The sequence below is a fragment of the Oncorhynchus kisutch genome, linkage group LG2 (genome assembly GCF_002021735.2).
Source record: "Oncorhynchus kisutch isolate 150728-3 linkage group LG2, Okis_V2, whole genome shotgun sequence".
Classification (NCBI taxonomy): Eukaryota; Metazoa; Chordata; class Actinopteri; order Salmoniformes; family Salmonidae; genus Oncorhynchus; species Oncorhynchus kisutch.
Window position 1 is genome coordinate 79,462,358 of NC_034175.2, and position 26,315 is coordinate 79,488,672.

Below are 26,315 nucleotides of genomic sequence, written 5' to 3' on the forward strand. Positions count from 1 at the left end.
GCTAACGTTAGATAGTGACTCAGCCCCTGTAATAGGGTTAGAGGCAGAGAATCCCAGTGGACAGAGGGGAGCCGGCCAGGCAGAGACAGCAAGCTAACGTTAGATAGTGACTCAGCCCCTGTAATAGGGTTAGAGGCAGAGAATCCCAGTGGACAGAGGGGAGCCGGCCAGGCAGAGACAGCAAGCTAACGTTAGATAGTGACTCAGCCCCTGTAATAGGGTTAGAGGCAGAAAATCCCAGTGGACAGAGGGGAGCCGGCCAGGCAGAGACAGCAAGCTAACGTTAGATAGTGACTCAGCCCCTGTAATAGGGTTAGAGGCAGAGAATCCCAGTGGACAGAGGGGAGCCGGCCAGGCAGAGACAGCAAGCTAACGTTAGATAGTGACTCAGCCCCTGTAATAGGGTTAGAGGCAGAGAATCCCAGTGGAAGAGGGGAACCGGCCAGGCAGAGACAGCAAGCTAACGTTAGATAGTGACTCAGCCCCTGTAATGGGGTTAGAGGCAGAGAATCCCAGTGGACAGAGGGGAACCGGCCAGGCAGAGACAGCAAGCTAACGTTAGATAGTGACTCAGCCCCTGTAATAGGGTTAGAGGCAGAGAATCCCAGTGGACAGAGGGGAACCGGCCAGGCAGAGACAGCAAGCTAACGTTAGATAGTGACTCAGCCCCTGTAATGGGGTTAGAGGCAGAGAATCCCAGTGGACAGAGGGGAACCGGCCAGGCAGAGACAGCAAGCTAACGTTAGATAGTGACTCAGCCCCTGTAATAGGGTTAGAGGCAGAGAATCCCAGTGGACAGAGGGGAACCGGCCAGGCAGAGACAGCAAGCTAACGTTAGATAGTGACTCAGCCCCTGTAATAGGGTTAGAGGCAGAGAATCCCAGTGGACAGAGGGGAACCGGCCAGGCAGAGACAGCAAGCTAACGTTAGATAGTGACTCAGCCCCTGTAATAGGGTTAGAGGCAGAGAATCCCAGTGGACAGAGGGGAGCCGGCCAGGCAGAGACAGCAAGCTAACGTTAGATAGTGACTCAGCCCCTGTAATAGGGTTAGAGGCAGAGAATCCCAGTGGACAGAGGGGAGCCGGCCAGGCAGAGACAGCAAGCTAACGTTAGATAGTGACTCAGCCCCTGTAATGGGGTTAGAGGCAGAGAATCCCAGTGGACAGAGGGGAGCCGGCCAGGCAGAGACAGCAAGCTAACTTTAGATAGTGACTCAGCCCCTGTAATAGGGTTAGAGGCAGAGAATCCCAGTGGACAGAGGGGAGCCGGCCAGGCAGAGACAGCAAGCTACCGTTAGATAGTGACTCAGCCCCTGTAATAGGGTTAGAGGCAGAGAATCCCAGTGGACAGAGGGGAGCCGGCCAGGCAGAGACAGCAAGCTAACGTTAGATAGTGACTCAGCCCCTGTAATAGGGTTAGAGGCAGAGAATCCCAGTGGACAGAGGGGAGCCGGCCAGGCAGAGACAGCAAGCTAACGTTAGATAGTGACTCAGCCCCTGTAATAGGGTTAGAGGCAGAGAATCCCAGTGGACAGAGGGGAACCGGCCAGGCAGAGACAGCAAGCTAACGTTAGATAGTGACTCAGCCCCTGTAATGGGGTTAGAGGCAGAGAATCCCAGTGGACAGAGGGGAACCGGCCAGGCAGAGACAGCAAGCTAACGTTAGATAGTGACTCAGCCCCTGTAATGGGGTTAGAGGCAGAGAATCCCAGTGGACAGAGGGGAACCGGCCAGGCAGAGACAGCAAGCTAACGTTAGATAGTGACTCAGCCCCTGTAATAGGGTTAGAGGCAGAGAATCCCAGTGGACAGAGGGGAGCCGGCCAGGCAGAGACAGCAAGCTAACGTTAGATAGTGACTCAGCCCCAGTAATAGGGTTAGAGGCAGAGAATCCCAGTGGACAGAGGGGAACCGGCCAGGCAGAGACAGCAAGCTAACGTTAGATAGTGACTCAGCCCTTTAATGGGGTTAGAGGCAGAGAATCCCAGTGGACAGAGGGGAACCGGCCAGGCAGAGACAGCAAGCTAACGTTAGATAGTGACTCAGCCCCTGTAATAGGGTTAGAGGCAGAGAATCCCAGTGGACAGAGGGGAGCCGGCCAGGCAGAGACAGCAAGCTAACGTTAGATAGTGACTCAGCCCCTGTAATAGGGTTAGAGGCAGAGAATCCCAGTGGACAGAGGGGAGCCGGCCAGGCAGAGACAGCAAGCTAACGTTAGATAGTGACTCAGCCCATGTAATAGGGTTAGAGGCAGAGAATCCCAGTGGACAGAGGGGAGCCGGCCAGGCAGAGACAGCAAGCTAACGTTAGATAGTGACTCAGCCCCTGTAATGGGGTTAGAGGCAGAGAATCCCAGTGGACAGAGGGGAGCCGGCCAGGCAGAGACAGCAAGCTAACGTTAGATAGTGACTCAGCCCCTGTAATAGGGTTAGAGGCAGAGAATCCCAGTGGACAGAGGGGAGCCGGCCAGGCAGAGACAGCAAGCTAACGTTAGATAGTGACTCAGCCCCTGTAATAGGGTTAGAGGCAGAGAATCCCAGTGGACAGAGGGGAGCCGGCCAGGCAGAGACAGCAAGCTAACGTTAGATAGTGACTCAGCCCCTGTAATAGGGTTAGAGGCAGAAAATCCCAGTGGACAGAGGGGAGCCGGCCAGGCAGAGACAGCAAGCTAACGTTAGATAGTGACTCAGCCCCTGTAATAGGGTTAGAGGCAGAGAATCCCAGTGGACAGAGGGGAGCCGGCCAGGCAGAGACAGCAAGCTAACGTTAGATAGTGACTCAGCCCCTGTAATAGGGTTAGAGGCAGAGAATCCCAGTGGAAGAGGGGAACCGGCCAGGCAGAGACAGCAAGCTAACGTTAGATAGTGACTCAGCCCCTGTAATGGGGTTAGAGGCAGAGAATCCCAGTGGACAGAGGGGAACCGGCCAGGCAGAGACAGCAAGCTAACGTTAGATAGTGACTCAGCCCCTGTAATAGGGTTAGAGGCAGAGAATCCCAGTGGACAGAGGGGAACCGGCCAGGCAGAGACAGCAAGCTAACGTTAGATAGTGACTCAGCCCCTGTAATGGGGTTAGAGGCAGAGAATCCCAGTGGACAGAGGGGAACCGGCCAGGCAGAGACAGCAAGCTAACGTTAGATAGTGACTCAGCCCCTGTAATAGGGTTAGAGGCAGAGAATCCCAGTGGACAGAGGGGAACCGGCCAGGCAGAGACAGCAAGCTAACGTTAGATAGTGACTCAGCCCCTGTAATAGGGTTAGAGGCAGAGAATCCCAGTGGACAGAGGGGAACCGGCCAGGCAGAGACAGCAAGCTAACGTTAGATAGTGACTCAGCCCCTGTAATAGGGTTAGAGGCAGAGAATCCCAGTGGACAGAGGGGAGCCGGCCAGGCAGAGACAGCAAGCTAACGTTAGATAGTGACTCAGCCCCTGTAATAGGGTTAGAGGCAGAGAATCCCAGTGGACAGAGGGGAGCCGGCCAGGCAGAGACAGCAAGCTAACGTTAGATAGTGACTCAGCCCCTGTAATGGGGTTAGAGGCAGAGAATCCCAGTGGACAGAGGGGAGCCGGCCAGGCAGAGACAGCAAGCTAACTTTAGATAGTGACTCAGCCCCTGTAATAGGGTTAGAGGCAGAGAATCCCAGTGGACAGAGGGGAGCCGGCCAGGCAGAGACAGCAAGCTACCGTTAGATAGTGACTCAGCCCCTGTAATAGGGTTAGAGGCAGAGAATCCCAGTGGACAGAGGGGAGCCGGCCAGGCAGAGACAGCAAGCTAACGTTAGATAGTGACTCAGCCCCTGTAATAGGGTTAGAGGCAGAGAATCCCAGTGGACAGAGGGGAGCCGGCCAGGCAGAGACAGCAAGCTAACGTTAGATAGTGACTCAGCCCCTGTAATAGGGTTAGAGGCAGAGAATCCCAGTGGACAGAGGGGAACCGGCCAGGCAGAGACAGCAAGCTAACGTTAGATAGTGACTCAGCCCCTGTAATGGGGTTAGAGGCAGAGAATCCCAGTGGACAGAGGGGAACCGGCCAGGCAGAGACAGCAAGCTAACGTTAGATAGTGACTCAGCCCCTGTAATGGGGTTAGAGGCAGAGAATCCCAGTGGACAGAGGGGAACCGGCCAGGCAGAGACAGCAAGCTAACGTTAGATAGTGACTCAGCCCCTGTAATAGGGTTAGAGGCAGAGAATCCCAGTGGACAGAGGGGAGCCGGCCAGGCAGAGACAGCAAGCTAACGTTAGATAGTGACTCAGCCCCAGTAATAGGGTTAGAGGCAGAGAATCCCAGTGGACAGAGGGGAACCGGCCAGGCAGAGACAGCAAGCTAACGTTAGATAGTGACTCAGCCCTTTAATGGGGTTAGAGGCAGAGAATCCCAGTGGACAGAGGGGAACCGGCCAGGCAGAGACAGCAAGCTAACGTTAGATAGTGACTCAGCCCCTGTAATAGGGTTAGAGGCAGAGAATCCCAGTGGACAGAGGGGAACCGGCCAGGCAGAGACAGCAAGCTAACGTTAGATAGTGACTCAGCCCCTGTAATAGGGTTAGAGGCAGAGAATCCCAGTGGACAGAGGGGAACCGGCCAGGCAGAGACAGCAAGCTAATGTTAGATAGTGACTCAGCCCCTGTAATAGGGTTAGAGGCAGAGAATCCCAGTGGACAGAGGGGAGCCGGCCAGGCAGAGACAGCAAGCTAACGTTAGATAGTGACTCAGCCCCTGTAATAGGGTTAGAGGCAGAGAATCCCAGTGGACAGAGGGGAGCCGGCCAGGCAGAGACAGCAAGCTAACGTTAGATAGTGACTCAGCCCCTGTAATAGGGTTAGAGGCAGAGAATCCCAGTGGACAGAGGGGAACCGGCCAGGCAGAGACAGCAAGCTAACGTTAGATAGTGACTCAGCCCCTGTAATGGGGTTAGAGGCAGAGAATCCCAGTGGACAGAGGGGAACCGGCCAGGCAGAGACAGCAAGCTAACGTTAGATAGTGACTCAGCCCCTGTAATGGGGTTAGAGGCAGAGAATCCCAGTGGACAGAGGGGAACCGGCCAGGCAGAGACAGCAAGCTAACGTTAGATAGTGACTCAGCCCCTGTAATAGGGTTAGAGGCAGAGAATCCCAGTGGACAGAGGGGAGCCGGCCAGGCAGAGACAGCAAGCTAACGTTAGATAGTGACTCAGCCCCAGTAATAGGGTTAGAGGCAGAGAATCCCAGTGGACAGAGGGGAACCGGCCAGGCAGAGACAGCAAGCTAACGTTAGATAGTGACTCAGCCCTTTAATGGGGTTAGAGGCAGAGAATCCCAGTGGACAGAGGGGAACCGGCCAGGCAGAGACAGCAAGCTAACGTTAGATAGTGACTCAGCCCCTGTAATAGGGTTAGAGGCAGAGAATCCCAGTGGACAGAGGGGAACCGGCCAGGCAGAGACAGCAAGCTAACGTTAGATAGTGACTCAGCCCCTGTAATAGGGTTAGAGGCAGAGAATCCCAGTGGACAGAGGGGAACCGGCCAGGCAGAGACAGCAAGCTAACGTTAGATAGTGACTCAGCCCCTGTAATAGGGTTAGAGGCAGAGAATCCCAGTGGACAGAGGGGAGCCGGCCAGGCAGAGACAGCAAGCTAACGTTAGATAGTGACTCAGCCCCTGTAATAGGGTTAGAGGCAGAGAATCCCAGTGGACAGAGGGGAGCCGGCCAGGCAGAGACAGCAAGCTAACGTTAGATAGTGACTCAGCCCCTGTAATAGGGTTAGAGGCAGAGAATCCCAGTGGACAGAGGGGAGCCGGCCAGGCAGAGACAGCAAGCTAACGTTAGATAGTGACTCAGCCCCTGTAATAGGGTTAGAGGCAGAGAATCCCAGTGGACAGAGGGGAACCGGCCAGGCAGAGACAGCAAGCTAACGTTAGATAGTGACTCAGCCCCTGTAATGGGGTTAGAGGCAGAGAATCCCAGTGGACAGAGGGGAACCGGCCAGGCAGAGACAGCAAGCTAACGTTAGATAGTGACTCAGCCCCTGTAATGGGGTTAGAGACAGAGAATCCCAGTGGACAGAGGGGAACCGGCCAGGCAGAGACAGCAAGCTAACGTTAGATAGTGACTCAGCCCATGTAATAGGGTTAGAGGCAGAGAATCCCAGTGGACAGAGGGGAGCCGGCCAGGCAGAGACAGCAAGCTAACGTTAGATAGTGACTCAGCCCCAGTAATAGGGTTAGAGGCAGAGAATCCCAGTGGACAGAGGGGAACCGGCCAGGCAGAGACAGCAAGCTAACGTTAGATAGTGACTCAGCCCCTGTAATAGGGTTAGAGGCAGAGAATCCCAGTGGACAGAGGGGAACCGGCCAGGCAGAGACAGCAAGCTAACGTTAGATAGTGACTCAGCCCCTGTAATAGGGTTAGAGGCAGAGAATCCCAGTGGACAGAGGGGAGCCGGCCAGGCAGAGACAGCAAGCTAACGTTAGATAGTGACTCAGCCCCTGTAATAGGGTTAGAGGCAGAGAATCCCAGTGGACAGAGGGGAGCCGGCCAGGCAGAGACAGCAAGCTAACGTTAGATAGTGACTCAGCCCCTGTAATAGGGTTAGAGGCAGAGAATCCCAGTGGACAGAGGGGAGCCGGCCAGGCAGAGACAGCAAGCTAACGTTAGATAGTGACTCAGCCCCTGTAATGGGGTTAGAGGCAGAGAATCCCAGTGGACAGAGGGGAACCGGCCAGGCAGAGACAGCAAGCTAACGTTAGATAGTGACTCAGCCCCTGTAATAGGGTTAGAGGCAGAGAATCCCAGTGGACAGAGGGGAACCGGCCAGGCAGAGACAGCAAGCTAACGTTAGATAGTGACTCAGCCCCTGTAATAGGGTTAGAGGCAGAGAATCCCAGTGGACAGAGGGGAGCCGGCCAGGCAGAGACAGCAAGCTAACGTTAGATAGTGACTCAGCCCCTGTAATAGGGTTAGAGGCAGAGAATCCCAGTGGACAGAGGGGAGCCGGCCAGGCAGAGACAGCAAGCTAACGTTAGATAGTGACTCAGCCCCTGTAATAGGGTTAGAGGCAGAGAATCCCAGTGGACAGAGGGGAGCCGGCCAGGCAGAGACAGCAAGCTAACGTTAGATAGTGACTCAGCCCCTGTAATAGGGTTAGAGGCAGAGAATCCCAGTGGACAGAGGGGAACCGGCCAGGCAGAGACAGCAAGCTAACGTTAGATAGTGACTCAGCCCCTGTAATGGGGTTAGAGGCAGAGAATCCCAGTGGACAGAGGGGAACCGGCCAGGCAGAGACAGCAAGCTAACGTTAGATAGTGACTCAGCCCCTGTAATGGGGTTAGAGACAGAGAATCCCAGTGGACAGAGGGGAACCGGCCAGGCAGAGACAGCAAGCTAACGTTAGATAGTGACTCAGCCCATGTAATAGGGTTAGAGGCAGAGAATCCCAGTGGACAGAGGGGAGCCGGCCAGGCAGAGACAGCAAGCTAACGTTAGATAGTGACTCAGCCCCAGTAATAGGGTTAGAGGCAGAGAATCCCAGTGGACAGAGGGGAACCGGCCAGGCAGAGACAGCAAGCTAACGTTAGATAGTGACTCAGCCCCTGTAATAGGGTTAGAGGCAGAGAATCCCAGTGGACAGAGGGGAACCGGCCAGGCAGAGACAGCAAGCTAACGTTAGATAGTGACTCAGCCCCTGTAATAGGGTTAGAGGCAGAGAATCCCAGTGGACAGAGGGGAGCCGGCCAGGCAGAGACAGCAAGCTAACGTTAGATAGTGACTCAGCCCCTGTAATAGGGTTAGAGGCAGAGAATCCCAGTGGACAGAGGGGAGCCGGCCAGGCAGAGACAGCAAGCTAACGTTAGATAGTGACTCAGCCCCTGTAATAGGGTTAGAGGCAGAGAATCCCAGTGGACAGAGGGGAGCCGGCCAGGCAGAGACAGCAAGCTAACGTTAGATAGTGACTCAGCCCCTGTAATAGGGTTAGAGGCAGAGAATCCCAGTGGACAGAGGGGAACCGGCCAGGCAGAGACAGCAAGCTAACGTTAGATAGTGACTCAGCCCCTGTAATGGGGTTAGAGGCAGAGAATCCCAGTGGACAGAGGGGAACCGGCCAGGCAGAGACAGCAAGCTAACGTTAGATAGTGACTCAGCCCCTGTAATGGGGTTAGAGGCAGAGAATCCCAGTGGACAGAGGGGAACCGGCCAGGCAGAGACAGCAAGCTAACGTTAGATAGTGACTCAGCCCCTGTAATAGGGTTAGAGGCAGAGAATCCCAGTGGACAGAGGGGAGCCGGCCAGGCAGAGACAGCAAGCTAACGTTAGATAGTGACTCAGCCCCAGTAATAGGGTTAGAGGCAGAGAATCCCAGTGGACAGAGGGGAACCGGCCAGGCAGAGACAGCAAGCTAACGTTAGATAGTGACTCAGCCCTTTAATGGGGTTAGAGGCAGAGAATCCCAGTGGACAGAGGGGAACCGGCCAGGCAGAGACAGCAAGCTAACGTTAGATAGTGACTCAGCCCCTGTAATAGGGTTAGAGGCAGAGAATCCCAGTGGACAGAGGGGAACCGGCCAGGCAGAGACAGCAAGCTAACGTTAGATAGTGACTCAGCCCCTGTAATGGGGTTAGAGGCAGAGAATCCCAGTGGACAGAGGGGAACCGTCCAGGCAGAGACAGCAAGCTAACGTTAGATAGTGACTCAGCCCCTGTAATGGGGTTAGAGGCAGAGAATCCCAGTGGACAGAGGGGAACCGGCCAGGCAGAGACAGCAAGCTAACGTTAGATAGTGACTCAGCCCCTGTAATAGGGTTAGAGGCAGAGAATCCCAGTGGACAGAGGGGAGCCGGCCAGGCAGAGACAGCAAGCTAACGTTAGATAGTGACTCAGCCCCAGTAATAGGGTTAGAGGCAGAGAATCCCAGTGGACAGAGGGGAACCGGCCAGGCAGAGACAGCAAGCTAACGTTAGATAGTGACTCAGCCCTTTAATGGGGTTAGAGGCAGAGAATCCCAGTGGACAGAGGGGAACCGGCCAGGCAGAGACAGCAAGCTAACGTTAGATAGTGACTCAGCCCCTGTAATAGGGTTAGAGGCAGAGAATCCCAGTGGACAGAGGGGAACCGGCCAGGCAGAGACAGCAAGCTAACGTTAGATAGTGACTCAGCCCCTGTAATAGGGTTAGAGGCAGAGAATCCCAGTGGACAGAGGGGAGCCGGCCAGGCAGAGACAGCAAGCTAACGTTAGATAGTGACTCAGCCCCTGTAATAGGGTTAGAGGCAGAGAATCCCAGTGGACAGAGGGGAACCGGCCAGGCAGAGACAGCAAGCTAACGTTAGATAGTGACTCAGCCCCTGTAATAGGGTTAGAGGCAGAGAATCCCAGTGGACAGAGGGGAGCCGGCCAGGCAGAGACAGCAAGCTAACGTTAGATAGTGACTCAGCCCCTGTAATAGGGTTAGAGGCAGAGAATCCCAGTGGACAGAGGGGAGCCGGCCAGGCAGAGACAGCAAGCTAACGTTAGATAGTGACTCAGCCCCTGTAATAGGGTTAGAGGCAGAGAATCCCAGTGGACAGAGGGGAGCCGGCCAGGCAGAGACAGCAAGCTAACGTTAGATAGTGACTCAGCCCCTGTAATAGGGTTAGAGGCAGAGAATCCCAGTGGACAGAGGGGAACCGGCCAGGCAGAGACAGCAAGCTAACGTTAGATAGTGACTCAGCCCCTGTAATGGGGTTAGAGGCAGAGAATCCCAGTGGACAGAGGGGAACCGGCCAGGCAGAGACAGCAAGCTAACGTTAGATAGTGACTCAGCCCCTGTAATGGGGTTAGAGGCAGAGAATCCCAGTGGACAGAGGGGAACCGGCCAGGCAGAGACAGCAAGCTAACGTTAGATAGTGACTCAGCCCCTGTAATAGGGTTAGAGGCAGAGAATCCCAGTGGACAGAGGGGAGCCGGCCAGGCAGAGACAGCAAGCTAACGTTAGATAGTGACTCAGCCCCAGTAATAGGGTTAGAGGCAGAGAATCCCAGTGGACAGAGGGGAACCGGCCAGGCAGAGACAGCAAGCTAACGTTAGATAGTGACTCAGCCCTTTAATGGGGTTAGAGGCAGAGAATCCCAGTGGACAGAGGGGAACCGGCCAGGCAGAGACAGCAAGCTAACGTTAGATAGTGACTCAGCCCCTGTAATAGGGTTAGAGGCAGAGAATCCCAGTGGACAGAGGGGAACCGGCCAGGCAGAGACAGCAAGCTAACGTTAGATAGTGACTCAGCCCCTGTAATAGGGTTAGAGGCAGAGAATCCCAGTGGACAGAGGGGAGCCGGCCAGGCAGAGACAGCAAGCTAACGTTAGATAGTGACTCAGCCCCTGTAATAGGGTTAGAGGCAGAGAATCCCAGTGGACAGAGGGGAGCCGGCCAGGCAGAGACAGCAAGCTAACGTTAGATAGTGACTCAGCCCCTGTAATGGGGTTAGAGGCAGAGAATCCCAGTGGACAGAGGGGAGCCGGCCAGGCAGAGACAGCAAGCTAACTTTAGATAGTGACTCAGCCCCTGTAATAGGGTTAGAGGCAGAGAATCCCAGTGGACAGAGGGGAGCCGGCCAGGCAGAGACAGCAAGCTAACGTTAGATAGTGACTCAGCCCCTGTAATGGGGTTAGAGGCAGAGAATCCCAGTGGACAGAGGGGAGCCGGCCAGGCAGAGACAGCAAGCTAACTTTAGATAGTGACTCAGCCCCTGTAATAGGGTTAGAGGCAGAGAATCCCAGTGGACAGAGGGGAGCCGGCCAGGCAGAGACAGCAAGCTAACGTTAGATAGTGACTCAGCCCCAGTAATAGGGTTAGAGGCAGAGAATCCCAGTGGGCAGAGGGGAACCGGCCAGGCAGAGACAGCAAGCTAACGTTAGATAGTGACTCAGCCCCTGTAATAGGGTTAGAGGCAGAGAATCCCAGTGGACAGAGGGGAACCGGCCAGGCAGAGACAGCAAGCTAACGTTAGATAGTGACTCAGCCCCTGTAATAGGGTTAGAGGCAGAGAATCCCAGTGGACAGAGGGGAGCCGGCCAGGCAGAGACAGCAAGCTAACGTTAGATAGTGACTCAGCCCCTGTAATAGGGTTAGAGGCAGAGAATCCCAGTGGACAGAGGGGAGCCGGCCAGGCAGAGACAGCAAGCTAACGTTAGATAGTGACTCAGCCCCTGTAATAGGGTTAGAGGCAGAGAATCCCAGTGGACAGAGGGGAACCGGCCAGGCAGAGACAGCAAGCTAACGTTAGATAGTGACTCAGCCCCTGTAATGGGGTTAGAGGCAGAGAATCCCAGTGGACAGAGGGGAACCGGCCAGGCAGAGACAGCAAGCTAACGTTAGATAGTGACTCAGCCCCTGTAATGGGGTTAGAGGCAGAGAATCCCAGTGGACAGAGGGGAACCGGCCAGGCAGAGACAGCAAGCTAACGTTAGATAGTGACTCAGCCCCTGTAATAGGGTTAGAGGCAGAGAATCCCAGTGGACAGAGGGGAGCCGGCCAGGCAGAGACAGCAAGCTAACGTTAGATAGTGACTCAGCCCCAGTAATAGGGTTAGAGGCAGAGAATCCCAGTGGACAGAGGGGAACCGGCCAGGCAGAGACAGCAAGCTAACGTTAGATAGTGACTCAGCCCTTTAATGGGGTTAGAGGCAGAGAATCCCAGTGGACAGAGGGGAACCGGCCAGGCAGAGACAGCAAGCTAACGTTAGATAGTGACTCAGCCCCTGTAATAGGGTTAGAGGCAGAGAATCCCAGTGGACAGAGGGGAACCGGCCAGGCAGAGACAGCAAGCTAACGTTAGATAGTGACTCAGCCCCTGTAATAGGGTTAGAGGCAGAGAATCCCAGTGGACAGAGGGGAGCCGGCCAGGCAGAGACAGCAAGCTAACGTTAGATAGTGACTCAGCCCCTGTAATAGGGTTAGAGGCAGAGAATCCCAGTGGACAGAGGGGAGCCGGCCAGGCAGAGACAGCAAGCTAACGTTAGATAGTGACTCAGCCCCTGTAATGGGGTTAGAGGCAGAGAATCCCAGTGGACAGAGGGGAGCCGGCCAGGCAGAGACAGCAAGCTAACTTTAGATAGTGACTCAGCCCCTGTAATAGGGTTAGAGGCAGAGAATCCCAGTGGACAGAGGGGAGCCGGCCAGGCAGAGACAGCAAGCTACCGTTAGATAGTGACTCAGCCCCTGTAATAGGGTTAGAGGCAGAGAATCCCAGTGGACAGAGGGGAGCCGGCCAGGCAGAGACAGCAAGCTAACGTTAGATAGTGACTCAGCCCCTGTAATAGGGTTAGAGGCAGAGAATCCCAGTGGACAGAGGGGAGCCGGCCAGGCAGAGACAGCAAGCTAACGTTAGATAGTGACTCAGCCCCTGTAATAGGGTTAGAGGCAGAGAATCCCAGTGGACAGAGGGGAACCGGCCAGGCAGAGACAGCAAGCTAACGTTAGATAGTGACTCAGCCCCTGTAATAGGGTTAGAGGCAGAGAATCCCAGTGGACAGAGGGGAACCGGCCAGGCAGAGACAGCAAGCTAACGTTAGATAGTGACTCAGCCCCTGTAATAGGGTTAGAGGCAGAGAATCCCAGTGGACAGAGGGGAACCGGCCAGGCAGAGACAGCAAGCTAACGTTAGATAGTGACTCAGCCCCTTTAATAGGGTTAGAGGCAGAGAATCTCAGTGGACAGAGGGGAGCCAGGCAGAGACAGCAAGCTAACGTTAGATAGTGACTCAGCCCCTGTAATAGGGTTAGAGGCAGAGAATCCCAGTGGACAGAGGGGAGCCGGCCAGGCAGAGACAGCAAGCTAACGTTAGATAGTGATTCAGCCCCAGTAATAGGGTTAGAGGCAGAGAATCCCAGTGGACAGAGGGGAACCGGCCAGGCAGAGACAGCAAGCTAACGTTAGATAGTGACTCAGCCCCTGTAATGGGGTTAGAGGCAGAGAATCCCAGTGGACAGAGGGGAACCGGCCAGGCAGAGACAGCAAGCTAACGTTAGATAGTGACTCAGCCCCTGTAATAGGGTTAGAGGCAGAGAATCCCAGTGGACAGAGGGGAACCGGCCAGGCAGAAACAGCAAGCTAACGTTAGATAGTGACTCAGCCCTTGTAATAGGGTTAGAGGCAGAGAATCCCACTGGACAGAGGGGAGCCGGCCAGGCAGAGACAGCAAGCTAACGTTAGATAGTGACTCAGCCCCTGTAATAGGGTTAGAGGCAGAGAATCCCAGTGGACAGAGGGGAGCCGGCCAGGCAGAGACAGCAAGCTAACGTTAGATAGTGACTCAGCCCCTGTAATAGGGTTAGAGGCAGAGAATCCCAGTGGACAGAGGGGAGCCGGCCAGGCAGAGACAGCAAGCTAACGTTAGATAGTGACTCAGCCCCTGTAATAGGGTTAGAGGCAGAGAATCCCAGTGGACAGAGGGGAGCCGGCCAGGCAGAGACAGCAAGCTAACGTTAGATAGTGACTCAGCCCCTGTAATAGGGTTAGAGGCAGAGAATCCCAGTGGACAGAGGGGAACCGGCCAGGCAGAGACAGCAAGCTAACGTTAGATAGTGACTCAGCCCCTGTAATAGGGTTAGAGGCAGAGAATCCCAGTGGACAGAGGGGAACCGGCCAGGCAGAGACAGCAAGCTAACGTTAGATAGTGACTCAGCCCCTGTAATAGGGTTAGAGGCAGAGAATCCCAGTGGACAGAGGGGAGCCGGCCAGGCAGAGACAGCAAGCTACCGTTAGATAGTGACTCAGCCCCTGTAATAGGGTTAGAGGCAGAGAATCCCAGTGGACAGAGGGGAGCCGGCCAGGCAGAGACAGCAAGCTAACTTTAGATAGTGACTCAGCCCCTGTAATAGGGTTAGAGGCAGAGAATCCCAGTGGACAGAGGGGAGCCGGCCAGGCAGAGACAGCAAGCTACCGTTAGATAGTGACTCAGCCCCTGTAATAGGGTTAGAGGCAGAGAATCCCAGTGGACAGAGGGGAGCCGGCCAGGCAGAGACAGCAAGCTAACGTTAGATAGTGACTCAGCCCCTGTAATAGGGTTAGAGGCAGAGAATCCCAGTGGACAGAGGGGAGCCGGCCAGGCAGAGACAGCAAGCTAACGTTAGATAGTGACTCAGCCCCTGTAATAGGGTTAGAGGCAGAGAATCCCAGTGGACAGAGGGGAACCGGCCAGGCAGAGACAGCAAGCTAACGTTAGATAGTGACTCAGCCCCTGTAATGGGGTTAGAGGCAGAGAATCCCAGTGGACAGAGGGGAACCGGCCAGGCAGAGACAGCAAGCTAACGTTAGATAGTGACTCAGCCCCTGTAATAGGGTTAGAGGCAGAGAATCCCAGTGGACAGAGGGGAACCGGCCAGGCAGAGACAGCAAGCTAACGTTAGATAGTGACTCAGCCCCTGTAATAGGGTTAGAGGCAGAGAATCCCAGTGGACAGAGGGGAGCCAGGCAGAGACAGCAAGCTAACGTTAGATAGTGACTCAGCCCCTGTAATAGGGTTAGAGGCAGAGAATCCCAGTGGACAGAGGGGAGCCGGCCAGGCAGAGACAGCAAGCTAACGTTAGATAGTGACTCAGCCCCAGTAATAGGGTTAGAGGCAGAGAATCCCAGTGGACAGAGGGGAACCGGCCAGGCAGAGACAGCAAGCTAACGTTAGATAGTGACTCAGCCCCAGTAATAGGGTTAGAGGCAGAGAATCCCAGTGGACAGAGGGGAACCGGCCAGGCAGAGACAGCAAGCTAACGTTAGATAGTGACTCAGCCCCTGTAATGGGGTTAGAGGCAGAGAATCCCAGTGGACAGAGGGGAACCGGCCAGGCAGAGACAGCAAGCTAACGTTAGATAGTGACTCAGCCCCTGTAATGGGGTTAGAGGCAGAGAATCCCAGTGGACAGAGGGGAACCGGCCAGGCAGAGACAGCAAGCTAACGTTAGATAGTGACTCAGCCCCTGTAATGGGGTTAGAGGCAGAGAATCCCAGTGGACAGAGGGGAACCGGCCAGGCAGAGACAGCAAGCTAACGTTAGATAGTGACTCAGCCCCTGTAATAGGGTTAGAGGCAGAGAATCCCAGTGGACAGAGGGGAGCCAGGCAGAGACAGCAAGCTAACGTTAGATAGTGACTCAGCCCCTGTAATAGGGTTAGAGGCAGAGAATCCCAGTGGACAGAGGGGAGCCGGCCAGGCAGAGACAGCAAGCTAACGTTAGATAGTGACTCAGCCCCAGTAATAGGGTTAGAGGCAGAGAATCCCAGTGGACAGAGGGGAACCGGCCAGGCAGAGACAGCAAGCTAACGTTAGATAGTGACTCAGCCCCTGTAATGGGGTTAGAGGCAGAGAATCCCAGTGGACAGAGGGGAACCGGCCAGGCAGAGACAGCAAGCTAACGTTAGATAGTGACTCAGCTCCTGTAATAGGGTTAGAGGCAGAGAATCCCAGTGGACAGAGGGGAACCGGCCAGGCAGAGACAGCAAGCTAACGTTAGATAGTGACTCAGCCCTTGTAATAGGGTTAGAGGCAGAGAATCCCAGTGGACAGAGGGGAGCCGGCCAGGCAGAGACAGCAAGCTAACGTTAGATAGTGACTCAGCCCCTGTAATAGGGTTAGAGGCAGAGAATCCCAGTGGACAGAGGGGAGCCGGCCAGGCAGAGACAGCAAGCTAACGTTAGATAGTGACTCAGCCCCTGTAATAGGGTTAGAGGCAGAGAATCCCAGTGGACAGAGGGGAGCCGGCCAGGCAGAGACAGCAAGCTAACGTTAGATAGTGACTCAGCCCCTGTAATAGGGTTAGAGGCAGAGAATCCCAGTGGACAGAGGGGAACCGGCCAGGCAGAGACAGCAAGCTAACGTTAGATAGTGACTCAGCCCCTGTAATGGGGTTAGAGGCAGAGAATCCCAGTGGACAGAGGGGAACCGGCCAGGCAGAGACAGCAAGCTAACGTTAGATAGTGACTCAGCCCCTGTAATAGGGTTAGAGGCAGAGAATCCCAGTGGACAGAGGGGAGCCAGGCAGAGACAGCAAGCTAACGTTAGATAGTGACTCAGCCCCTGTAATAGGGTTAGAGGCAGAGAATCCCAGTGGACAGAGGGGAGCCGGCCAGGCAGAGACAGCAAGCTAACGTTAGATAGTGACTCAGCCCCAGTAATAGGGTTAGAGGCAGAGAATCCCAGTGGACAGAGGGGAACCGGCCAGGCAGAGACAGCAAGCTAACGTTAGATAGTGACTCAGCCCCTGTAATAGGGTTAGAGGCAGAGAATCCCAGTGGACAGAGGGGAACCGGCCAGGCAGAGACAGCAAGCTAACGTTAGATAATGACTCAGCCCCTGTAATAGGGTTAGAGGCAGAGAATCCCAGTGGACAGAGGGGAGCCAGGCAGAGACAGCAAGCTAACGTTAGATAGTGACTCAGCCCCTGTAATAGGGTTAGAGGCAGAGAATCCCAGTGGACAGAGGGGAGCCGGCCAGGCAGAGACAGCAAGCTAACGTTAGATAGTGACTCAGCCCCAGTAATAGGGTTAGAGGCAGAGAATCCCAGTGGACAGAGGGGAACCGGCCAGGCAGAGACAGCAAGCTAACGTTAGATAGTGACTCAGCCCCTGTAATGGGGTTAGAGGCAGAGAATCCCAGTGGACAGAGGGGAACCGGCCAGGCAGAGACAGCAAGCTAACGTTAGATAGTGACTCAGCCCCTGTAATAGGGTTAGAGGCAGAGAATCCCAGTGGACAGAGGGGAGCCGGCCAGGCAGAGACAGCAAGCTAACGTTAGATAGTGACTCAGCCCCTGTAATAGGGTTAGAGGCAGAGAATCCCAGTGGACAGAGGGGAGCCGGCCAGGCAGAGACAGCAAGCTAACGTTAGATAGTGACTCAGCCCCTGTAATAGGGTTAGAGGCAGAGAATCCCAGTGGACAGAGGGGAGCCGGCCAGGCAGAGACAGCAAGCTAACGTTAGATAGTGACTCAGCCCCTGTAATAGGGTTAGAGGCAGAGAATCCCAGTGGACAGAGGGGAACCGGCCAGGCAGAGACAGCAAGCTAACGTTAGATAGTGACTCAGCCCCTGTAATGGGGTTAGAGGCAGAGAATCCCAGTGGACAGAGGGGAGCCGGCCAGGCAGAGACAGCAAGCTAACGTTAGATAGTGACTCAGCCCCAGTAACAGGGTTAGAGGCAGAGAATCCCAGTGGACAGAGGGGAACCGGCCAGGCAGAGACAGCAAGCTAACGTTAGATAGTGACTCAGCCCCTGTAATGGGGTTAGAGGCAGAGAATCCCAGTGGACAGAGGGGAACCGGCCAGGCAGAGACAGCAAGCTAACGTTAGATAGTGACTCAGCCCCTGTAATAGGGTTAGAGGCAGAGAATCCCAGTGGACAGAGGGGAACCGGCCAGGCAGAGACAGCAAGCTAACGTTAGATAGTGACTCAGCCCTTGTAATAGGGTTAGAGGCAGAGAATCCCAGTGGACAGAGGGGAGCCGGCCAGGCAGAGACAGCAAGCTAACGTTAGATAGTGACTCAGCCCCTGTAATAGGGTTAGAGGCAGAGAATCCCAGTGGACAGAGGGGAGCCGGCCAGGCAGAGACAGCAAGCTAACGTTAGATAGTGACTCAGCCCCTGTAATAGGGTTAGAGGCAGAGAATCCCAGTGGACAGAGGGGAGCCGGCCAGGCAGAGACAGCAAGCTAACGTTAGATAGTGACTCAGCCCCTGTAATAGGGTTAGAGGCAGAGAATCCCAGTGGACAGAGGGGAGCCGGCCAGGCAGAGACAGCAAGCTAACGTTAGATAGTGACTCAGCCCCTGTAATAGGGTTAGAGGCAGAGAATCCCAGTGGACAGAGGGGAGCCGGCCAGGCAGAGACAGCAAGCTAACGTTAGATAGTGACTCAGCCCCTGTAATAGGGTTAGAGGCAGAGAATCCCAGTGGACAGAGGGGAGCCGGCCAGGCAGAGACAGCAAGCTAACGTTAGATAGTGACTCAGCCCCTGTAATAGGGTTAGAGGCAGAGAATCCCAGTGGACAGAGGGGAGCCGGCTAGGCAGAGACAGCAAGCTAACGTTAGATAGTGACTCAGCCCCTGTAATAGGGTTAGAGGCAGAGAATCCCAGTGGACAGAGGGGAACCGGCCAGGCAGAGACAGCAAGCTAACGTTAGATAGTGACTCAGCCCCTGTAATAGGGTTAGAGGCAGAGAATCCCAGTGGACAGAGGGGAGCCGGCCAGGCAGAGACAGCAAGCTAACTTTAGATAGTGACTCAGCCCCTGTAATAGGGTTAGAAGCAGAGAATCCCAGTGGACAGAGGGGAGCCGGCCAGGCAGAGACAGCAAGCTAACGTTAGATAGTGACTCAGCCCCTGTAATAGGGTTAGAGGCAGAGAATCCCAGTGGACAGAGGGGAACCGGCCAGGCAGAGACAGCAAGCTAACGTTAGATAGTGACTCAGCCCCTGTAATAGGGTTAGAGGCAGAGAATCCCAGTGGACAGAGGGGAGCCGGCCAGGCAGAGACAGCAAGCTAACTTTAGATAGTGACTCAGCCCCTGTAATAGGGTTAGAGGCAGAGAATCCCAGTGGACAGAGGGGAGCCGGCCAGGCAGAGACAGCAAGCTAACGTTAGATAGTGACTCAGCCCCTGTAATAGGGTTTGAGGCAGAGAATCCCAGTGGACAGAGGGGAGCCGGCCAGGCAGAGACAGCAAGCTAACGTTAGATAGTGACTCAGCCCCTGTAATAGGGTTAGAGGCAGAGAATCCCAGTGGACAGAGGGGAACCGGCCAGGCAGAGACAGCAAGCTAACGTTAGATAGTGACTCAGCCCCTGTAATAGGGTTAGAGGCAGAGAATCCCAGTGGACAGAGGGGAGCAAGCTAACGTTAGATAGTGACTCAGCCCCTGTAATAGGGTTAGAGGCAGAGAATCGCCTCAGAGAACCGCCTCAGGCAACCATAGACTTTGCTAGAACACCCCACTAAGCCACAATCCCAAACCCTACGAAAAACCACCATACATAAACACAACACAAAATAAACCCATATCACACCCTGGCCTGACCAAATAAATATAGAAAACACAAAATACTAAGACCAGGGCGTGACACATGTGACCAATAACATCTGCTAACCATGGGACCAATAACATCTGCTAACCATGTGACCAATAACATCTGCTAACCATGTGACCAATAACATCTGCTAACCATGTGACCAATAACATCTGCTAACCATGTGACCATTAACATGTTATTTGATATGATCTGTCCTTGTGTTTCCTGTACAGTACAGTACTTTTCATATGAACTGCCTCGGTGTCAAAGGGTCTTCTGATGTTGTCTCCTATGTTCAGGTTTCCCGTTCCCAGAGTGGAGTACCCCTGGCCCGTCCATGGACCCCCCTGTGACACGTGTCTCTGAGAAGGACAACTCGTGGCTGTACACCCTGGATCCTATCCTGGTCACCATCATCGTCATGTCTTCCCTGGGCGTACTGCTGGGGGCGGTGTGTGGCGGCCTGCTGCTCTACTGCACCTGCTACTACAGCGGCCTGTCGTCACGGAGCTCCACCACATTGGAGAACTACAACTTTGAGCTGTACGACGGGATCAAACACAAGGTGAAGATCAACCAGCAACGCTGCTGCTCTGAGGCCTAGGACGCTTTCCGCCACCGGAAGGCCTTCAAGCCCTTGGGCTGTTCCAACCCAAAGACATGCTTAATGCTTGATGACACCGACATACAGACAGATACATCCGCTAGACCCCCCCCCCCCCCCACCCCTCGGGGGTCTCTTCTCTGCCTGCAGGAGAGGCCCTGATCAATCAAAACTTGGGAATGAACCACACTTACCTGCCATGATGCCACACGTATTGGCCAGTGGACTACAGAGGTCTGGGCTTGGAACTGAACACTTTCTGTCAGTCTGGGCTTGGCCCTGAACTCCTACTGTCAGTCTGGGCTTGGACCTGAACACTTACTGTCCATCTGGGCTTGGACCTGAACACTTACTGTCAGTCTGGGCTTGGACTCAAACTCCTACTGTCAATCTGGGCTTGGACCTGAACTCCTACTGTCAGTCTGGGCTTGGACTCAAACTCCTACTGTCAGTCTGGGCTTAGACTCAAACTCCTACTGTCAGTCTGGGCTTGGACCTGATCTCCTACTGTCCGTCTGGGCTTGGACTCAAACCTACTGTCAGTCTGGGCTTGGACCTGAACACTTACTGTCAGTCTGGGCTTGGACTCAAACTCCTACTGTCTGTCTGGGCTTGGACCTGATCTCCTACTGTCAGTCTGGTATTGGACCTGAACACTTACTGTCAGTCTGGGCTTGGACTCAAACTCCTACTGTCAGTCTGGGCTTGGACCTGATCTCCTACTGTCAGTCTGGGCTTGGACCTGAACTCCTGCTGTCAGTCTGGGCTTGGAATCAAACTCCTACTGTCCGTCTTGGCTTGGACCTGAACTCCTACTGTCAGTATGGGCTTGGACCTGTACACTTACTGTCAGTCTGGGCTTGGACCTGATCTCCTACTGTCAGTCTGGGCTTGGACCTGGACACTTACTGTCAGTCTGGGCTTGGACTCAAACTCCTACTGCCAGTCTGGGCTTGGACTCAAACTCCTACAGTCAGTCTGGGCTTGGACCTGATCTCCTACTGTCAGTCTGGGCTTGGACCTGAACTCCTGCTGTCAGTCTGGGCTTGGACTCAAACACTTACTGTCAGGCTGGGCTTGAACCTGAACACTTACTGTAGGTCTGGGCTTGGACTCAAAATCCTACTGTCCGTCTGGGCTTGGACCTAAACTCCTACTGTCAGTCGGGGCTTGGACCTGAACACTTACTGTCAGTCTGGGCTTGGACTCAAACTCCTACTGTCAGTCTGGGCTTGGACCTGATCTCCTACTGTCAGTCTGGGCTTGGACTCAAACACTTACTGTCAGGCTGGGCTTGAACCTGAACACTTACTGTAGGTCTGGGCTTGGACTCAAAATCCTACTGTCCGTCTGGGCTTGGACCTAAACTCCTACTGTCAGTCTGGGCTTGGACCTGATCTCCTACTGTCAGTCTGGGCTTGGACCTGATCTCCTACTGTCAGTCTGGACTTGGACTTGATCTCCTACTGTCAGTCTGGGCTTGGACCTGATCTCCTACTGTCAGTCTGGGCAGTCAGAGCTGTTCTGCTGCCAGTGGACCATTCAGTGGGTGCTGAACGATATCAAAACATATCAATCTAATGCCTATCCCCCAAAAAATATTTAAATTAAATTAAAGATTAAAGATATTTTGTTTTTGGTTATGATTGAAGTTAGATGATGAGTTGCATTAGGACGGTTTTAGAATGTTGATTCTAGCTTGTCTCGGCCTGCGTTATGTTTAAAACAGTGTCATAGACTATCGTGGACAGTTTTCAGTTCAGTTTTAGGATCTTATTAGGATCTTATTAGGATCAGCTTCAGTTTTATCGCCCAATAGACATCTCTCGTTCTCGTGCCATTTTTATTTTCTTTCTTTACATTAATTTCGTGTCAACAGTCAACCACCACCTTCAGTTCAGCATGTCTGTTATGGTATTTGACGTGTTGTTATTGCAGGCTGCTTCCCGTCTGTAATAGAGGAAGAGAATGGCGAAGAAAGAAGAATCATTTTATCTAAAGACCTGACACATAACGGTCGTTAAGTTGCGTTCCTCAAAAATAATGATTTGTATTTTTTTGTATTTTGATTTCTGACTGTCTGATGATCTATATCACATGGTGTGACGATCTGTGAAACATTTAGATTTTATTTTTTGTTGTTGCAACCTATGGATTGCAGAGAGACAGAGAGATTATAGTTCACAGAGAGAAGATGGGAGACAGAGAGAGGAGGGAGACAGAGAGAGGAGGGAGACAGAGAGAGGAGGGAGACAGAGAGAGGGGGAGACAGAGAGAGGAGGGAGACAGAGAGAGGAGGGAGACAGAGAGAGGGGGAGACAGAGAGAGGAGGGAGACAGAGAGAGGAGGGAGACAGAGAGAGGAGGGAGACAGAGAGAGGGGGAGACAGAGAGAGGAGGGAGACAGAGAGAGGGGGAGACAGAGAGAGGGGGAGACAGAGAGAGGAGGGAGACAGAGAGAGGAGGGAGACAGAGAGAGGGGGAGACAGAGATAGGAGGGAGACAGAGAGAGGAGGGAGACAGAGAGAGGGAGTCAGAGAGATACAGTTCACAGGGATCATGGCGTCAGAGAGATAGTTCACAGGGATCATGGAGACAGAGATATAGTTCACAGGGATCATGGAGACAGAGATACAGTTCACAGGGATCATGGAGTCAGAGAGATAGTTCACAGGGATCATGGAGACAGAGAGATATAGTTCACAGGGATCATGGAGACAGAGAGATACAGTTCACAGGGATCATGGAGACAGAGAGATAGTTCACAGGGATCATGGAGACAGAGATATAGTTCACAGGGATCATGGAGACAGAGAGATACAGTTCACAGGGATCATGGAGTGTCATTCAAGACAAAAACGAATGGAGAGAATCCTCTCCTCTCTTCTCTTCTTTCTCCTCTTTCCAGACTCCTTTAACTCCATCCCTCCATCCCTGGAGAAGAAAGAGCTCAAACGAAACAAAGGAAGAAGGACTATAGGAGATGGATAAAAAGCCAATCCACTTTCTTGGACACACAATCGAGCCCTAAGCTACGTGTTATTGGAGGAGAGCCATGTGTGGAGAAGCTAGTGCCACATCTATCCTGGAGTAGAGAGACAGTACAACCGCTTGGGTCTTGGATAAATAGACCTCATGCTACTTTCTACATTTCTGCTTTTCTTTGGTTTCGCCCAACTGTTCTGTTTTATGTTCCATGAAAAAGGTTAACTATAACCTGAGACAGATTTTTGTGTTTTGAAGTCAATCTGGGTTGAGTTTTAGAATTGGTTGTGCCAGGAGCAAAACGAAAAGAGAGTGAGTGAGCAAAAAAGAGAAAAGAGAGTGGGGTGGAGGGATGACTGGATGGAGGATGAAGGGGTAGAGGTGGTGAACTCTGACTCTGACTCTCCAAGTGCCTTGGAGCTCTCTCTCTAGGCCTGATTGAACTGGGAATGGCACCCTATTCCCTATGTAGCACATCAGGCTCTGGTCACAAGTACTGCACTACTATAGGGAATAAGGCTCTGGTCTATAGTAGTGCACTATATAGGGAATATGGCTCTATATAGGGAATAGGGCTCTGGTCTATAGTAGTGCACTATATAGGGAATAGGGCTCTGGTCTATAGTAGTGCACTATATAGGGAATAGGGCTCTGGTCTAATGTAGTGCACTATATAGGGAATAGGGCCCTGGTCTATAGTAGTGCACTATATAGGGAATAGGGCTCTGGTCTATAGTAGTGCACTATATAGGGAATAGGGCTCTGGTCTATAGTACTGCACTATATAGGGAATAGGGCTCTGGTCTAAAGTAGTGCACTATATAGGGAATAGGGCTCTGGTCTATAGTAGTGCACTATATAGGGAATAGGGCTCTGGTCTAAAGTAGTGCACAATATAGGGAATAGGGCTCTGGTCTAAAGTAGTGCACTATATAGGGAATAGGGTTTGGGACTGGGCCATAGTATTACCTCTCCTGTCTGTGAGAGAGAACCACTCTCTCAAACCAACCACATGGTGGTCACTAGTTACCACAGCCACAAAGTCAAAATTGGCTATATCGCAAAAATTATTAATTTAAGGTTAAAGTTGTGTACGAGGTTGTCATTGTGGTTAAGGTTATGGCTAAGGTTTTAAAATATAATTGAATCAGATCATTTGTAGAAATATCAATAATGACGACTTTGTGGCTGTGTTAACTAGACAGATTACTGTTTGTAGACTTTGTACAGAAACATGATTTTGTCATTATTTAATAAAGGCTGAATAACATGGGTAGTGTTTGTTATTATGGCTGCACTCCTGAAGTGTGTAAGGCACACACACACACACACACACACACACACACACTTGCCCGTAGCTCGCTCGGTCTGAGCGCAGTGACCGTGAAAAAAAGTAGGCCCATAATGAAGCCTGAATTTCAGGTGTTTTTGAGTGACAGCGGGGGAACCGTTAGGGTTAGAATCACAATTAAAAAAAACTCTCAGATCAGATCCTCACGATCTGTGCAAGCCTAACCTTGACTATGTGGCATTAACCCTTAACAGTGAAAACAAGGTGTTTACATCTAACAGATTACAATGACATCTCTCCCCATAGGAATACACTGCCTGCTCCTCTAAATTCAACCTGAATCCTATGTGGGTTATGAATGCCTTATTAACCTGTCTTCGATAACAGTCCATCAGGCCACTATGAGGTCTACCTGTGTCGATTCTAAGCTTCCTGGAGCAACCGGAAGTGGTTAAATTCACCCTAAAGATGTTTTTCCATACCCAACCTGCAGTTTGTGATTAACATTCAACCCTCTGTAAATCAGTCAATTCTGTAATGTAAAGACTTTAAACTCAGGATTCTGCAAAAGCCTCCCCAGTGAGGATATGTGTTTACTCTTAGCTTCCTGTGCCAACCGGAAGTGCCTTAAGTTGGGGTCATAGGGGCTGTAGGGGCTGTTTAGAAAGGTTAAAAAAGTCACATCTTTCCAAAGCAACCCTCATGAATATCATTTCTCTCATCAGATTTCCAAGAAAAGTCCCCACACACACACAGCAAGGACGGAGTGACATAGTGTGGGGCTTATAGACACACAGGGCCGGCAATAGTTATCTTCGTTCGAACTGTCAAAGAACCGTCAGACCTAGAGGTCTGGAACTTTAGAAACCTGTTCTAGACCTCAGGTCGATAGTGCGTGGTGAGTTATGTGGCTCTAGAAGGTTCTCGGACCGAGAAACAGCCTCATACATTTGCAACAACTTCAATTCATTTTGACCATCACGAAAATGACGACATTTAGAAAAGTCCCAGAGTCGCAAGTCTAGGTGCATTGAAACCGCCTCGGCCCATAGAGACGGACCCTAACATTTCTGTCAGATAGCTCATTCAAGGACCCCGTAACAACGCCCAGAAAATGTGGATTTTCAGCACCAATTAAGGTCGCTGCTCGGGCTCCAAATAACCTATCGAGCTGAAACTCGGGATTCGGGGTCGTCTCACATAGGCCTACACATAACGTCAGAACTGGACCCGCAGCTAGAACGTAACTACTTGTTTTACATTTTTATTATGGTTTAAACTGGGCTCTGAAATATGTGATAGTTGGCTTCTAAACAATTGGGTTTGGTGTGGAAAAAGTGGGTTTGGTGTCAGAATGATATCTAATTTACTGATGGACGATGACTTGCTGCCTGACTTTTGTCCATTTGCAGTATGTCTAAACAGTGATAGACCATCACCAAATTGACATTCTGAAATCAGCACCAACGAGCGATGGAGAGGAGCCAGAATCACTGCCTGGCCATCCCAAGTTCATCGGGCCAGTCAATTTTTTAATTCCTGCATTTTTTTGAGCATGTTAAATTTGTGATGGTAAATGCCCATTAAAACATATAGCAAATGGACAGCCGTGCACCTGGTGATGGGTTACCAGGAGCACCTTTTTTTAAATGTTTTTTAATGCCTTTAGGTGGGAGCAAGGGGTCTATGGTTGGGTAGGGAGCACCCCCCCCCCACCTGTGTCCATCCAATAGGGGGCGCCCCTGGTCATTTTGGACATTTTTCTAAATATTGTTAAACAACAACAGAGTCCCACTTCTCCCTCATCATACATGACAAATATACCATTTAGGTTGATTCATGGCTTAACATGGTGCTATATATTATTTGGGCAGTATAAATGCCATTTAGACATGGTTCACTGACTTTTGGGTTTGGAAACCGACTTCCTATGATAAATGGACATGACATCCTGATTTGGCACTTTCAATACTTTCATATTGCATATGGACATTTTTTATGGCAGTTGGCAATGGTTCACTGATTTTTGAATCGGACTTTTGACTTCCTATGAAATCATATTGCAAATGAACAAAACATATGCCTTATGGACAAAAATATGACAAAAGTATGTTCATACAGTTCTTATACATGTGACAAAAGAAATCGAAAGAATTTCGAAAAACGGTCCAGGAAGCACTTTTTTACTAAGGGGGTGATAAGTTTTTCTAAATTTGACCCTTGGGTCTCGACTTGATGTTGCAATATGAAAATCTGCCGTGGAGCGCACATTTTTAATTTGTGACACTTTGCTCTCTCAATTCAATTCAATTCAAGGTTTTTATTGACATGGGAAACAGATGTTAACATTGCTCTTTATTGGCATGGGAAATATATGTTAACATTGCCCTTTATTGGCATGGGAAACATGTGTCATCATTGCCAAAGCAAGTGAAGTAGATAATAA

The 26,315-nt window shown here is 52.2% G+C and overlaps 1 protein-coding gene across 1 annotated transcript in view; it reads left to right on the top strand.

Annotated features, from left to right (window-relative positions):
* Positions 1–23,851, top strand: part of LOC109885032 (neuropilin-2) — a 331,344-nt gene extending 307,493 nt beyond the window's left edge. The window contains 1 exon segment of the mRNA XM_031801847.1: positions 19,290–23,851. Coding sequence (XP_031657707.1) covers positions 19,290–19,594 — 305 coding nt within the window. The 3' untranslated portion in view covers positions 19,595–23,851.
* The last annotated feature ends 2,464 nt before the right edge of the window (positions 23,852–26,315 follow it).